The following is a 14,184-nucleotide window of genomic DNA, read 5'->3' on the forward strand; positions in this document are numbered from 1 at the left end:
GCGCATACTTTGAATAAAATATTTGTTATCATTCTCTTGAAATAAATGTGTTTTTTTCTTGAAAAAATACCGGTTTCATATGTATACACCTGGTATTATAACTTAATTAGCCTAACACAAAATAAGTACAATAAAGTACCATACTAAACACATTTTTATTTATTAAAAAAGAATTCAAAGTTTTTGCCATTTCATTTTAAATGCATGATTTGTTTTTAATTTTAATGGGATAATTCCCCGCAATAATTCAAATTTCACCTAATTACACCTAACATTTTTACATAGTGCTCATGATGAAACAATAACTAGAATTGATTTCTGAATTTTCAGACTATTGGTATTAAAATAATTAAATTTGATCTCTAACAATAATGATTGATTAATGGTACTAATCTAATTTAATTTTAGGATAATTATCCAACAAGATGAATTTCGATACATTTGTTTACCCTTTTTCATAATAATTTTACTTTTCACAAAAAAAAATATTTTTAATGAAACTATAAAATAAACAGCAAATTTTTAAAACGGTTGCCTCATTAGTCATTATGATAACATTCAGATAAAAAATGCTTTCCTTCCAACGAAAAAATTAAAATAAAATAAAAAAATACATATGCAGATAATACGTATAAACTATTTCTATTAATAGACGTAGCTACTGATACTTAAATACAGGCATTTAAACAAAATACAGATTCAACGAAAAAAGGCAAATTTCACATTTAAGATAAAGAATGCACGTGTAGCTTTTTATCAATACACAAGAAAACTATGAATGACCCATTCATTCAGGTTTAGGATCTTATAATTTTATTTTATGTTAAAAGACAAGAAATATTAATTATTTATTTATGAGATTTTTTGATCAGTATAGATCATGACGTCCTCCGTAATGTCCTCCTTTAACTCCTTGTTGATTTCCAGCATGAGATCCATATTGTTCTTCCTGTCTACCTCCACTATGGGAACCATATCCACCATTTTGGCCAATTCCACTATGGGAACCATATCCACTATTTTGATCAACTCCAGTATGGGAACCATATCCATTATTTTGGCCAACTCCAGTATGGGAACCATAACCACTATTTTGACCAACCCCACTGTGGGAACCGTATCCATTATTTTGCTCAACTCCACTATGGGATCCATATTTTCCTTCATGTCCACCTCCACTATGAGAACCATATTCACTGTTTTGACCAATTCCGCTATGAGAACCATATCCACTATTTTGACCGACTCCAGTATGTGATCCATATCCTCCCTTAACTCCACCTCCAGCCCGGGATCCACCATATCTATCTTCTCCATATTGATACGGATAAGCTGCTGCAAATGCCACAACTCCCAGCACCAGGAAAATAATCTGAAAATTATCATTTGTTTTAAATACTAAAAGTTTGAAGCCAAAAGTTATTATAAAAATAAATGTTTAGCATCCTTGTTTGACAGTTTTTTATTCCACAACCGAAAAGAAGGGGAAGTCGAAAAATATTTTGAGAGAGGAAAAAATTCAAAAATTTAAGATAGAACAATTTAAATCTGAAAACGTTTGTGCATTTGTAAACTTAAGTATCCGTATAAATTTGAACCTAAGAAACTTTTGAATCAAATACTAAATATTACGGTTCGAAATAATACTCTAATTGTAGAACTAAAAATAAAACACAACTCAAGGTTTAAGAAATGTCAGTTATTGATGCATCAATCTTTCATTTAACGCATTTTCAGCCACTTGTGAGTGAACTAAAAATGATAAGCTTCATCAAAACCAATGAAAGTTTAACCTACTAATAAAATATAAAAATCAAGATTGTACTCACCATTTTTGTACTAGCCATAATGAAATATCTCATAAACTTAACTAGACACTTGTTACGTTTGAAAGGTTCCTATCACTTCTGATGGAATCCATCTAGAATTATCTTCATTTATATCCGCGAGTTTGGGTACAAGAGGTTATCGATATTTAACCGATATCTGTATATTACCAATGTCATAAGGCTGCAGCAACAATTTCTTCAAAGAAACAGTAAATGATATTATTGTAATTATGTTATCGTGCTAAGCAGTTTCCCTATTTCTTCACTTAACTAAAGTAAGATCGTAGAATCGCTTCTGTATTATTATTGTTAGTATTCTATATTAATATTGGAAAAGGCGTAAAAACTATGAATAAATATTATTTTAAAAATAAGTCACTTAAAGAAATGATCTAATATTTGTTTATGTTTGTATAAATATAACAAGACGATGTCTGCAAAAAGAGATAAGTAAGCTTGCAACATTTTGGATGCTCTTTAAATTTCCTGTAGGAGATAATTTGAGAAATCAATTAATTATTTTGTTAAATGGAACAGATATAAAGCCTGGGAGGCCAAGTTAGCATGATAGCATTGTACTTTTTCATGATTTACAAAAATAAGTTTTTGCTTTCTCAAGTAGTATTTCCATCAAATTATTGATTAATTACATCTGTTTTTCTTATTCAATTATCAACAAGTGACCCATACGCGCACATAGTTTTGAATCTATGCGATTTAATTAAATTTGCTAAATTTTTATTAAATATGTAGGTAAGAATATACTTTTGTGTAAGTATCCAACAAGAATAAAGTGAAATTTTGAATTTTTTTACCGTTTTCAAAGTTATATTTAATTTAAAAAATAACTGTTTTTTTTAAATTGAAAAATTAGCAAGAAGAGAGAAAGATGAATTTCAGCATTTACTATTTTAAATTGTTGGCAAATTTGTATATATATTTATTATTAAATTAACATTTTTTCAGACTTATAGATGAAATAGATACTATATGTATCTATAAATACTTCTTATTTTTGGAAAATTCGTAAAGTTTTCATGATAAGTTTTAAAAAATCTTCCTAATTATATGCACGAATCATACTAAAAAAACAAAGAGTTAGAATGCAATATTGATACTCAGATTCTAAAATTCTCCTGCGGGCCTAATTTTTTTCAAATAGTTCGCTTGAATTCGCACATACAAAAATTTCTTAAAGTAATCCATACTCAACTTTTAAGAAGGAAAATAATATAATATACGAAATGTCTCGTCGTCCAGAAATTCGGGTTGAGTTCTCAAATATTTTTCATAAGTTTGGTTAGTGCTCCTGAAAGTTTTGAAGGATCAGTAGCAAACGAATTTAACATAAAATAATAATAAAAGAATTTTTTATTTTAAATATTTATAATACCAACAAGACTTTCCAGTCACAACTTTATGACTCCTTATTATAACTGTTCATTTATATTCGCCGTCTACCTTGTATGGGAATAATTAAAGAGAAGTTCCTCACTGATATATGTACATAGATTTCTTTTTAATTTAACAAAAAACAAGTTAATACATAACAGAAATAACTTATAGAAAGGCAATGATTGCAAAATTATGGGAGAGGATCTTCGAACCATTTTTCAAGAATATATCAATTGGGTGTGGACCCTAAATACTTTAAAATCCAGAGATGATTGAGGTATTCTAATTTTCCTTTATTAAGAAAATACAATTTTGAGATTGTTACATTTAGTATCCATGTTCTTTGTAGCCACCGTGATGACTACCCTGGTGTCCGCCATGTCCACCATGACGTTCATCATGTGGTCCATTATATCCTCCATGCGATCCACTGAATCCTTCATGTTGGTCATGTCCATCATGGGTTCCATGGCGATGGTTATGATCTTCTCCATGTTCATATGGATAAGCTGCTGCAATTGCTGCAACTCCCAGAATCAGGAACACGATCTGAAAAATTTTATTTCTCATTAGGGATTCACAGGCAATAAAAAACAGATCTTTTATTGATTCAAAAGTTATTCTATAGAATTCATATTTCCTCTATTGAAACGAGATTAATGATAATGAATGTTTCACTGAATATTCATCTAAAATAAAATATTTAGTTAGAAAAGAGCCTATTGATTCAACAGCAGTGTCCCTCAGTGTGCGGTTTGGGACTTGTATATATTTTGAGCCCTATTTTTATGAACCTTAGAGTTTCTGACTTATAGTATAGGAATTTAATTTTTGGGTTTAATTATGTCTATTTATTACAATATCTAGTTATAAATGTTTTATGTATATTATCATCAGGTGCAAATACTTGAACAATTGAATGGCTGGCGTCCAAAAAGGGGTAACCCACATTTTTATTTTTTTCACAGGAGGCAGGAAAAACGTTCGTCTTTTGCCATTTTATACTTCAAACAACAACAATAAATTTTGTGTTAGGTAACCACTCTACCCACACTGTCTAAAAATTTGAGTTTATTTGTCTTTTTGAAGAAAGATTTTTCTGTTTTCAATTTATTTAAGCAGAATCTATTTTTAGTTTCAATCAAAATGTACCGCAAAGCTTGAATAATTGATAAATAATTGTTTTCAGTTTAAGAAATATAAAAAAGTATGAATTAATTGAACCGATACAAATGAAATCTAGAAGAAATTATTGACGGTAGAGACGTTCCAGGTCAGGAATATCAGAGTTGTTATCAATATGAGAGACTTTCTTGAAATTTTGGGAAATAATAGTGTTAGGTATGTAAGATATCAGGATACAATATTTTTTTTTAAATTTCAAATTTGTTCAAGTTACGTCACTTTAAATTGTTTTAAAAAATGAGATATTTCAGAAAGTTTTCAATTGGTTTAAATAAAATTTGAAGGTGTTATGTAAACTTCAGTACCATTATTAATAGTTATGAAGCCGAAAAAAATATGATGTTTCAAGTAAAAAAATGTAGAAGAATTTTTTATTTAGTTTTTTCCTCTTGAACTCCTATTCATTTTTACTTTTTCATTTGAAACTTATTCCTTATGATTGTATGTTTCACTTGAAAATAAATCTTTGTAGCTTCTTCTGGTTGTCGATTTGTTTCTTAGTAGATTTGAGATTTTTTTAGAACATCTCTGCATTAACTTAGAAATCACAAATATTATATTAAAAATTGTATTTACTCATTATGAAAAATTTATTTGTATACATTCAACAGTGAATCAGGTTGTAAAAGAAAAAAAAATTGGTCTTAAAATCGTTGTAAGAGTTAATATTTTAACTAAGAAAAGACTTTCATTTTTAATCAAAAGAATGTGAATTGAACCAAAAAGGAAGAATTTTTAACAAAAAAATTTAATTCTCAACCAAAAAATATTAATTTCCAACCATTCAGAGGCATTTTTAACCAGAAAGATGAGCCTTCTATAACACAGTTGCATATTTAACGAAACAATTAAAGTTATAACTAAAACAAGAATTTTCAACACGGAAGATTAATTGTCTGCCAAAAAAGATGAATTCTACAAAATATATACATTTTTAATCAAATCATTGAATTCTCAACTAACACGACTTATTTTCTACCAGAAAAGATGAATTTTCAACCAATTACATGAACTTTCAACTAAATATTTTGAAAAAGTGATGCGTTCTTATTTAAAATTTAATTAAATTAATTTTTTGTTTACATTATTTTCTTCTCATCGATTTTTTAAATAAAAAGTTCAATTTTTAAACGAAAAAGATCAATTTTGAACATAAAATATAGTATTTTAATTTTCATTTGAGGGAATTAATTATCAATAAAAAACGAATATTCTACCAAACCATTTAATTATGTACCACCAGGTAGTGATATTTCGTACCAAATTATTGAATTTTCAATCTGAAAAGTCGAATTTCCTACAAAAAAGTTGAAGTTTCAATCCAAGAAAATTAATTTTTGACAAAAAAGTAAATTTTCAACCAATCAGTTTAATCTTTAACGACATAAGTTTAATATTCAAGTATAGACATTAATTTAAAAAAAGAGAATTTTAAACTGAAATTATGGATATTGAATAAAAAGTATGAATTTTCGACGAAAAGTGTAATGGTCGGTATTTCAAAAGAAAATTATTTTTAAAGAAAGAGTTGTTGAATTTAATCAATGTAAACGATATTTTAAACGAAATACTTAAAGCCTTAACTAAAAAAGACAAATTTTCAACCAAACATTTGCATTTTTAACAAAAGAATGAATTTTGAGACCAAAGAGATAAATATTCAAGAAAATAGTTGAATTTTCAACCATAAATAATTTGGTTACCAAAAAAGAAAAAAAATTTCATTCAAATTGTTGAATTTTCACGCCAAACAGATGAACTTTTTACAAAACAGTTGGATTTTCCAAAAAATATTTGAATCTGAAAGTAAATAATAAAAGTTTAAATAGGGAAAAGACACCTAAGTTTCCAATAATTCAATAGGAATTTTTCTAATTTATAGGCTAAATAATAACATTTTAAAGAAACATTATTCACATCAATTTTCTATTGCACATTTTTTGATTTCAAACGATACACTTTTCAATTCAGACTACACATACGTTTAGTACATGCAAAATTTTATCACCCTATTTTAACACTATTTTTTAGCACTTAACTGATTCCGAGGCCTGGCTTTTGGAGAATTGAACATGCATTTAAAATTAAAGTAAGGAAAGCTCATCTGAAAAATATAAAAAGTGCAGATTAACTTTACCATTTTCATATTAGCCATGATGTAATACTACAATATTTTATATCAAAGATTCGGAGTCAGTCTTATTCGTAGGATCTGTATCACTTCTACTGTCGCGAGTCGAAAATTAACTTGCATTTATAGCCAGGAGTTTTGCTGCTATAGGGGTTATCTATATTTGCATGATTTCTTTAGTCATAAATATCATCAGGTTTCTAGAACAGTTATGTAGGGAATATTAATGGAATCATTATTTAATTTAATTTTATTTGATTTATATATCCATTATATTTACATATAATGCTCGTATTATTACTTATTACAATTTTTTTCTTTACTTTTTCTTGTAATACTATATATAATATATGATAATAAAACTTCAAACAGTATATTGTTTAGAGTTTTATTTTTGATATAATCTGCATTTTATTATTCTATCCACCCTCAACTACCCCCACCCTCCTAACCTTTTGGGTATAAATGTTATTCAAACTTTTGTATTTCAAACTTCACACTCTTTCTCTATTCGCCTCTTTTTTCTATTGTAGGTTTTCGTAGAACCAAGCGGAAATCCCTTAAGTTTCTGTCGGCTGTTTATCCGTCGTACTTTTTTCCAATGAGGGGAAGTGTGGGGAAATAATTGGAGGGAAAGTGGCGGGAATGAGAAAGGTGCAGAGGAAGAGATTGAGAAATGAGAGGAGGGGAAATAGGGGAAGTAAGGGAAAATGAGGGACGTGGAAGTAGGGAAAATTAGGGAGGGGCTCTGGGGAATAGCAAGGAGGAGAGGTAAAGAAAATTTATAGAAATAAGGGCGAGTAGGGTGGAGAATTAGGTGCGGGGGAGGGGGAGGAAGAAAGTTAGTAGTAATTAACGAATAGGCTAGGAAACACTTTTTTGTAGGTACGCGGTGCCTATTTTTTCTAGTTTTTAAAGAATTATTTTGTTCTCTGTTTTTACGAAACTTCCCCATTTTCTCGTTTTTTTGTTTGTTTAAGTCTGAACTAAATTAATTTGTCTTCTCTAGCTAAAAATTCAAGTTATTCGTTGAAAATTCATGTCATTTGTTTATAATTCGTTGTTTTTTGTTAGGGGGGGGGGGTATTAATTTTCCTATTCAAAAAATCAATTCCTTGTTTGAAAATTCAACTATTTGGTTTAGTTGAATGATGAAATTTATCGATGAAAATTTATTTTCTTTATTATTATTATTGTTATTATTATTATTATTAGTAGTAGTAGTAGTAGTAATAGTAGTAGTAGTAGTAGTAGTAGTAGTAGTAGTAGTAGTAGTAGTAGTAGTAGTAGTAGTAGTAGTAGTAGTAGTAGTAGTAGTAGTAGTAGTAGTAGTAGTAGTAGTAGTAGTAGTAGTAGTAGTAGTAGTAGTAGTAGTAGTAGTAGTAGTAGTAGTAGTAGTAGTAGTTTTATGACGGGCGGGGAGCCCCTATGGAGCTTTCTGGCGCTCAAGCTATAAAGCCTATTGTGCCACACCCTTAACCATCGCTGTCAGTAGTTGACTCCAGACCTCTTGATAAAGCCCAGTATGTTAATCACCGATAGCATTGTACTTTCCTCAGGTTCCATGAAATAAGACCCAAGGGTTTGATGCCTGAGCTTAGCTAACGCCGGGCACTGGCATAGTACATGCAAAGATGTTTCATCATCCCTACCACATATCCTGCACTTTGTCGATAGAGTATACCCCATTTTATAGATATGATAGTTCAAGTGGTTATGTCCAGTAAGGATCTGAACCTCTGTCCTTTCGTCTTTCTTTGGAAATCCCAGGATGTCCCCGGCTCCGTCCATTCTGTATGTATAACCCAGGATGAACTTCGCCCATCGGCAATCCTGGATTTGTTCCCAGTATTCTCTGTGCTTTATGCGGGTCCAGCTTTTTATGGCATGATCGATGCAGCAAGACGCTAGTCCCAGTACTAGTTCCGGTCCTATGTATTCACTTGCCGCACAGCATCTTGCCAGCTGGTTCGCTTTCTCGTTGCCCTTGATCACTGTGTGACCAGAGACCCATATGAGATCCACTTTATTTTTTTTCTGCAAGCTTGTTCAATGCCTATTGGCATTCCCAAACCAGTTCTGATGTATCTGGTTTTCCTACTGCAGTTATTGTCGCTTGGCTGTCCAAATAGATCGTAATCTGCCTTCCAGCAGCGTTCTTTTCTAGTATTATTTCAGCACAGCGAAGGACGGCAAGGACCTCTGCCTGAAAGACAGTAGCATGTATCAAATGCTGGACCACCACTTCCTTCCTCCTCGCACTGTCATAGATTCCTGGTCCTGACCCTGCCTTTTCCCTGAATCCATTCGTACACCAGATTTCCCCTTGGACGAATGGGTTGGCATTTCCTTTCCACGCAACCCTGCTAGGAATGCAGACGCGGAAAGCTCTGGCGAAGTTGAAGCGTTTTGTTATTCTGTCCTGCCTCATCTTAAGAATCGACAGTGAGCTGATGTCACTCGGGAGCCTAGTGTGGACGTATTTCTAATTGCTCCCATCAAACCGCTAAACGCTAGCGTTTGTAGTCGTCTATATCCAAGAACGTTCCTACAGCATACCCATTTGGTCCAACTGCTGCTCCATTTTTGCCACAACGGCATGGAGTGTCATTTCTACCGAGCAACCTGCCTGAAAAGCATGCTGCCCTCTGTACAGTGGTGAGGCCATCAGACGGAATAAGTCTATCGCTGATGTGAGTCGGCACTTCTTCCAAGCAATCAAATTGGCAAGGTTTCTTCCTCTGAAGTACGGAAATGTGGTAAACACTTCCATTCAGACAAACGGCTTCTCTGCCATGCCAGAAAATATACTTCTTGGAATACTGTGATAAATATTTGTATGCTACCATAAATAAAAAAACTATAGACCTGCTAATAGCAACATTTATTTACTATTCCGAATTTTTCTACTTTCCGAACTTTTCCTCTCCGTATTTTTACTTATTCCTAATTGTTCACCCTCCTAATTTTAACGTTTCCGAATTTTTACCCATTCCGCTTCTTTGGTTTCCGAATAAATACTATTCAGAGTTTTGGATTTCTGATTTATTACTTTTTCCGATTTTTTGGTATTCCTAAGTTTTATCATTATGTATTATAACCCATTCCGAAATTTTACCTTTCTTAAATTTTATCCGTTCCGAAAAATGAACGGGTCCCATCGGGTGCCTCCTCAGGTTGCTGATAGGGGAGCGCTTCCTAGATATGGGTGGTATCGAGGAAATCCAATAACCCGGGCGGACAAAAACCAGCTAGGGGAAGAAACCCTGAATTTCGAACCAAATATGAGTAGTTCTTCAAAAAACGAAATACCCCAAGAGAGCTCCAATCTCTCTATTGGTTCCGATCGGGTGAAGGCCCCGGTGGCCAGTACATGTCCTACAGATTTAGGGGGGGGGGGACAAAAAGAACACCAATAGACAGACAGAGGATACTAGCTCTGTCAATGAAAAGGAAGATGCTATGGATACGGACATGGTTAATCAAATGCAGGAAAACGATGCGACAGCTGATGAAAATCCTACACTACAGCACTTGTTGAGCAAGCTTATTCTAATTTTTGAAAAAATGAACGAGCATGCCGATGAAAGGAAGAATCTCGGCAAACCGATTAAGGATGGTCTAGAACAGACTGGATACATTCTAGAGGGTCTCAAAGGGATTCTGAAGAAATCAGGTTTGTGTACAATGCATGCCGCCAAAAACACGGAGAAGCAGGTCAGCACGCCGAAAGACCAACGCAGTAAGAAGAGGTTACCAGAAAGCACACCTAGTCCTGGGGAAGGCTCGTCATTATGTCCGACCAAGAAAATCCAGCTGACTTGTGAAGCCGCTGAGTGGATGGAGCAGAAGCGGCGTAATCGTAAGAGGAAGCAGCCAAAAGCTGATCCTAAAGTAGGCATCGAAACAAAAGGAACAAGTGCTACAGCGCCACCTCCCAAAACAATGGAGATAAGGAAGTTGCGTATCCGTTCGGAGGCTGTAATGATCAGACATGCAGCAGGGAAAAAGTATGCGGACTAACGAAAAATGGTTCGTAGCAAGGTAACACCGGATACAATAGATCTTACTGTTTAAAGCATTAGAGAGTCCAGGTCAGGTGATGTCCTTGTTGAAGTAGGCGCAACCGCAGAAGCCAGAGCTAGATTGAGCGATGCCTTGAAAGACGCTGTGGGAGAGGATGGTGAAGTACGCCAACTAGTGCCGAGAGCCAAGTTGGATATGAAAGACATGGACGCTACAACTGACGAAGAAGAGGTTATGGAGACCATTGACAAGCTTCTTAAGTCCAAAAAAGGTAGCGATCTGAAAGTAAGTCTGTCAAAAGTAAGTCGATGGGCAACCAGGACGGCCTTTATTGACTATGATGAGAACGCTGCGAAGAAAATTGGAGAAACAGGCCACATTCGAATTGGGTGGGTTAACTGCTGGGTACGTCATAGGGCTTCAGTTACAGGGTGTGTCCCTGGCATGCATTGAATAACCTCATTGCTATCTATGCGCTGAGCGCATGAGTAGTGATGAGGATACAGAACATGTGGCGGGATCCTATAGATGCCAAGTGTACAAGGAGTATTCCAGAGGTAAACTATGGTGGCGGTCATTATACAGGATAATCTGGGTAGGAGCAGACTCGCCTGTGACTTGCTGACCCGGATAGCGGTAGAGCATAAGGCGCATTTGCTCATTATCTCGAAACAATATTGCGGGATAAGTGGGCATAATTGGAACCCAGATAAAACGAACACAGCAGCGATATGGATAAAAAATTTATCCATTTTTCCAGTGGTTGATGTTTTCAAGGGCGAGGGATACGTATGGGTTAGGAGTGGTGACAATACCTTTATGAGCATTTACCTCTCATCTAGCGAGGACATCGATGAGTTTTCCAGAAAACGCGAAGGACAGGAGGACTACGTTAGAGAGCTGGATGGAGAAGTTATAATAGCTGGGGAGTTTAATGCGAAGTCGCTGGAATGGCGCATGACTTGGTCCTGCAACAGAGGCAGTTTGGTGTTGGAGATCGTAGCTCGTCTGGATTTAACTATCCTGAATGTGGGCACGGTCCCAACGTTCAGACGCAGCAGGTGTCGTGGCAAAATAATTGATATCACTTTGGCATCTGCGGGTGTCTTAACTGTGATACGTAGTCGGCATGACCTTGAGGATGTCACAGGGAGCGACCGCTAGTACATAAAGTTCTGGGTTGAGTCAAACTCTGAGAGAAGAAGGAAGCATGCTGGCTTCGCAAAGATCTGTGGGTGGTACGTCGCAAAGATAAATCGCTCGACAGTTCTTGAAACGTTGGCCAGAGCGGGTGACCTGACTGGTGAGGCTTAATGCCCCATAAAGGCAACAAGGCAAACGGCTGCATGTATGGTCGAAAAGACTATGTGCCTGATAAAGAAGACATGCGATCTTTCGATGCCTAAAAGATCGAGAGACAGATCAACCGGAAAAAACTACTGGTGGAACAACGAAATTTCCGGTCTTCGCAGACAGGCATTGGCGATGCGCAGGAAGGCGCAACGTAAGCGACGACGTGTTGTTGCTGGTGTAGCTGATGCAAATTATGTGACGGCCAAAAAAGCACTAAAGGCCATAAGAATCAGTAAGCGGCAAGGATGGGCTTTGCTTCTAGAGGAAGTAGACAAGGACGTTTGGGGTCGCGGATACAACATCATCTCCCGCTGCCTTGGATCTCGGGTTTCAGTTACTCTACAGGATGTCTAACTTTTCACTAACGACGAATTGCGCATCGCTGTCTCTTCCCTGGGCAATCAAACAACCCCGTGTCTAGATGGGATTCCTGGCGAAATACTTAAGTTAGTTGCGAGCGAATACCCATCAGTTTTACTCAATATGTTTAATGTATGCCTAGTGGCTGGCATTTTTGCAATAAGTTAGAAGATGCAAAGGTTGATTCTGCTGAACAAGGGTAAGGGCTCCCCATCACCCCCTCGTCATTTAGACAGTTATGCATGCTGGACACTGCAGGGAAAATATGCGAGAAGCTTCTACGTGCTCGTCTACGGAATGCCATAGAAGAATCAGGTGGACTATCTAAGAATTAACATGGGTTCCGCATAAACCACTCCACAATTGGCGCAATTAAAGAGGTCATAACAATGACTCAAAGGGCTTGGCAGGGTAATCACAGAACTAGGAGCTGCTGTATACTGGTTACCCTCGATGTGAAGAACGAATTTAACTCAGAGAGGTGGGATAACATCCTAGATGTACTCGAGCATCGGTTCAGGGTGCCGGCGTATCTGCGAAGGGTAATCAGTGACTACCTGGATGACAAGATGCCGTTGTATGAGACCACAGAGGGCCAGCAGAGTCCGAAGGTCACTGCAGGTGTGGCACAAGGGTCTGCACTTGGATCTGATTTATGGAACGTTGTTTATAACGGTGTGTTGAAAATCGTTCTCCTTGAGTGGGTCAAACTGATGGGCTTTGCAGACGACCTTGCAGCCATGATATTGGCAAGGAAAACAGAGCAAGTTCAAATAAGAGTAGCATATGTTACTGGTCTTGTCCACAATTCGCTGAAAAAACATGATTTTTCAATAGCTGCTAGTAAGACGAAAGTTGTGGTATTGACGAGACAGAGACATTATGGGGATCTAGTAAGGTTTGAGATAGCAGGAGAAATTGTTGTGGCTGCGCCAGCGGCCCGATATCAAGGAGTGTATGTTGACAAGCAGCTCAGGCACTGGCCACATATCCTGAAAGCAGCTGACAAAGCTAGCGTAATGGTAATAATGGTATGTAAAAACTTCCAATATTCAAGTCGTGGTTGTCCTTTAGCAAATATATCCGAAATCATTTCTGTAGAAGATAAGTGTTTCACCTTGATGTAACCCTTACTTAAGATATTTCAGATATAATGATATCTAATATCTATATGCTTAGTTTTAGGATGAAACATTCTATTTTCAGTCAAGAATTGGGCTCCAATGTTGTCATTATTCAATAGAATATTAGAAAATTCTTTGAAACCAATTTCCAGAAGGAATTCACGTAGATAACAGGCCTCTTTAGTAGCCTCGGTCGAAGCCATATATTCTGCTTCAGTTGAGGATAGGGCAACGGTACGTTGTTTCCTAGTTTCCCAAGTTACTGCAGCACCACTTAAAATAAAAGTTAATCCGGTATATGAACGTCTGTCCACAATGCAGCTACCCCAGTCAGCATCTACATATCCTTTAAGGTCCTTTGAATTTTTCTTGTAGGTTAATTGCATGTTAATAGTGCCTTTAAGATAACGGAGAACTCGTTTTCCCGCTTTCCAATGTTGCTCTTAATGACATGCATTAAAATTGACTTAAGTTGCTAACAACAAATGATATGTCTGATCGAGTGGCAACTGCTAGGTAGTTCAATGCTCCTATAAGTTCTTGATAGGGTCTTGCTTTATCTGTTTGAGTGGTTTTTGTTCTCGCCTTCATTACGAGGGTAGTTCAATAAGTCCTTAGAATGACCAACATGCGGCGCGCGAATCGCTCCAAATCATCTGTTTTCAGTCAGCACCACTCGCGACTAGATATATGGTGCAGTCACAGTCCACATCTTCTGAGTTTACGTGTTTTCATAACCAATTGAAAAAAAAATTGTTCGTTAAGAAAAATGGAAAAAAAC

At 35.6% G+C, this 14,184-nt stretch overlaps 2 protein-coding genes across 2 annotated transcripts; both read right to left on the minus strand.

Moving 5' to 3' along the window:
- Nucleotides 1–790: 790 nt before the first annotated feature.
- On the minus strand, nucleotides 791–1,968 carry LOC117176778 (keratin-associated protein 6-2-like). Its single transcript, XM_033367075.1, has 2 exons — nucleotides 1,830–1,968; nucleotides 791–1,372 (listed from the first exon to the last, which is right to left on the minus strand). Exons 1-2 carry the CDS (start codon nucleotides 1,860–1,862, stop codon nucleotides 869–871), a joined length of 537 nt encoding a protein of 178 aa, XP_033222966.1. The 5' UTR covers nucleotides 1,863–1,968; the 3' UTR covers nucleotides 791–868.
- A 1,527-nt stretch (nucleotides 1,969–3,495) lies between these two features.
- On the minus strand, nucleotides 3,496–6,648 carry LOC117176779 (holotricin-3-like). The gene is made up of 2 exons (XM_033367076.1): nucleotides 6,547–6,648; nucleotides 3,496–3,773 (listed from the first exon to the last, which is right to left on the minus strand). Exons 1-2 carry the CDS (start codon nucleotides 6,562–6,564, stop codon nucleotides 3,552–3,554), a joined length of 240 nt encoding a protein of 79 aa, XP_033222967.1. The 5' UTR covers nucleotides 6,565–6,648; the 3' UTR covers nucleotides 3,496–3,551.
- Nucleotides 6,649–14,184: the final 7,536 nt, after the last annotated feature.

Source organism: Belonocnema kinseyi, chromosome 7 (genome assembly GCF_010883055.1).
Source record: "Belonocnema kinseyi isolate 2016_QV_RU_SX_M_011 chromosome 7, B_treatae_v1, whole genome shotgun sequence".
NCBI lineage: Eukaryota > Metazoa > Arthropoda > Insecta > Hymenoptera > Cynipidae > Belonocnema > Belonocnema kinseyi.

Bases quoted from the DNA above. Each gene is read 5' to 3' on its own strand.
- LOC117176778 (XM_033367075.1), bottom strand. From the start codon at position 1,862: ATGAGATATTTCATTATGGCTAGTACAAAAATG. The intron at 1,373-1,829 runs GTGAGTACAATC...GATAATTTTCAG, and splicing joins TTATGGCTAGTACAAAAATG to ATTATTTTCCTGGTGCTGGG.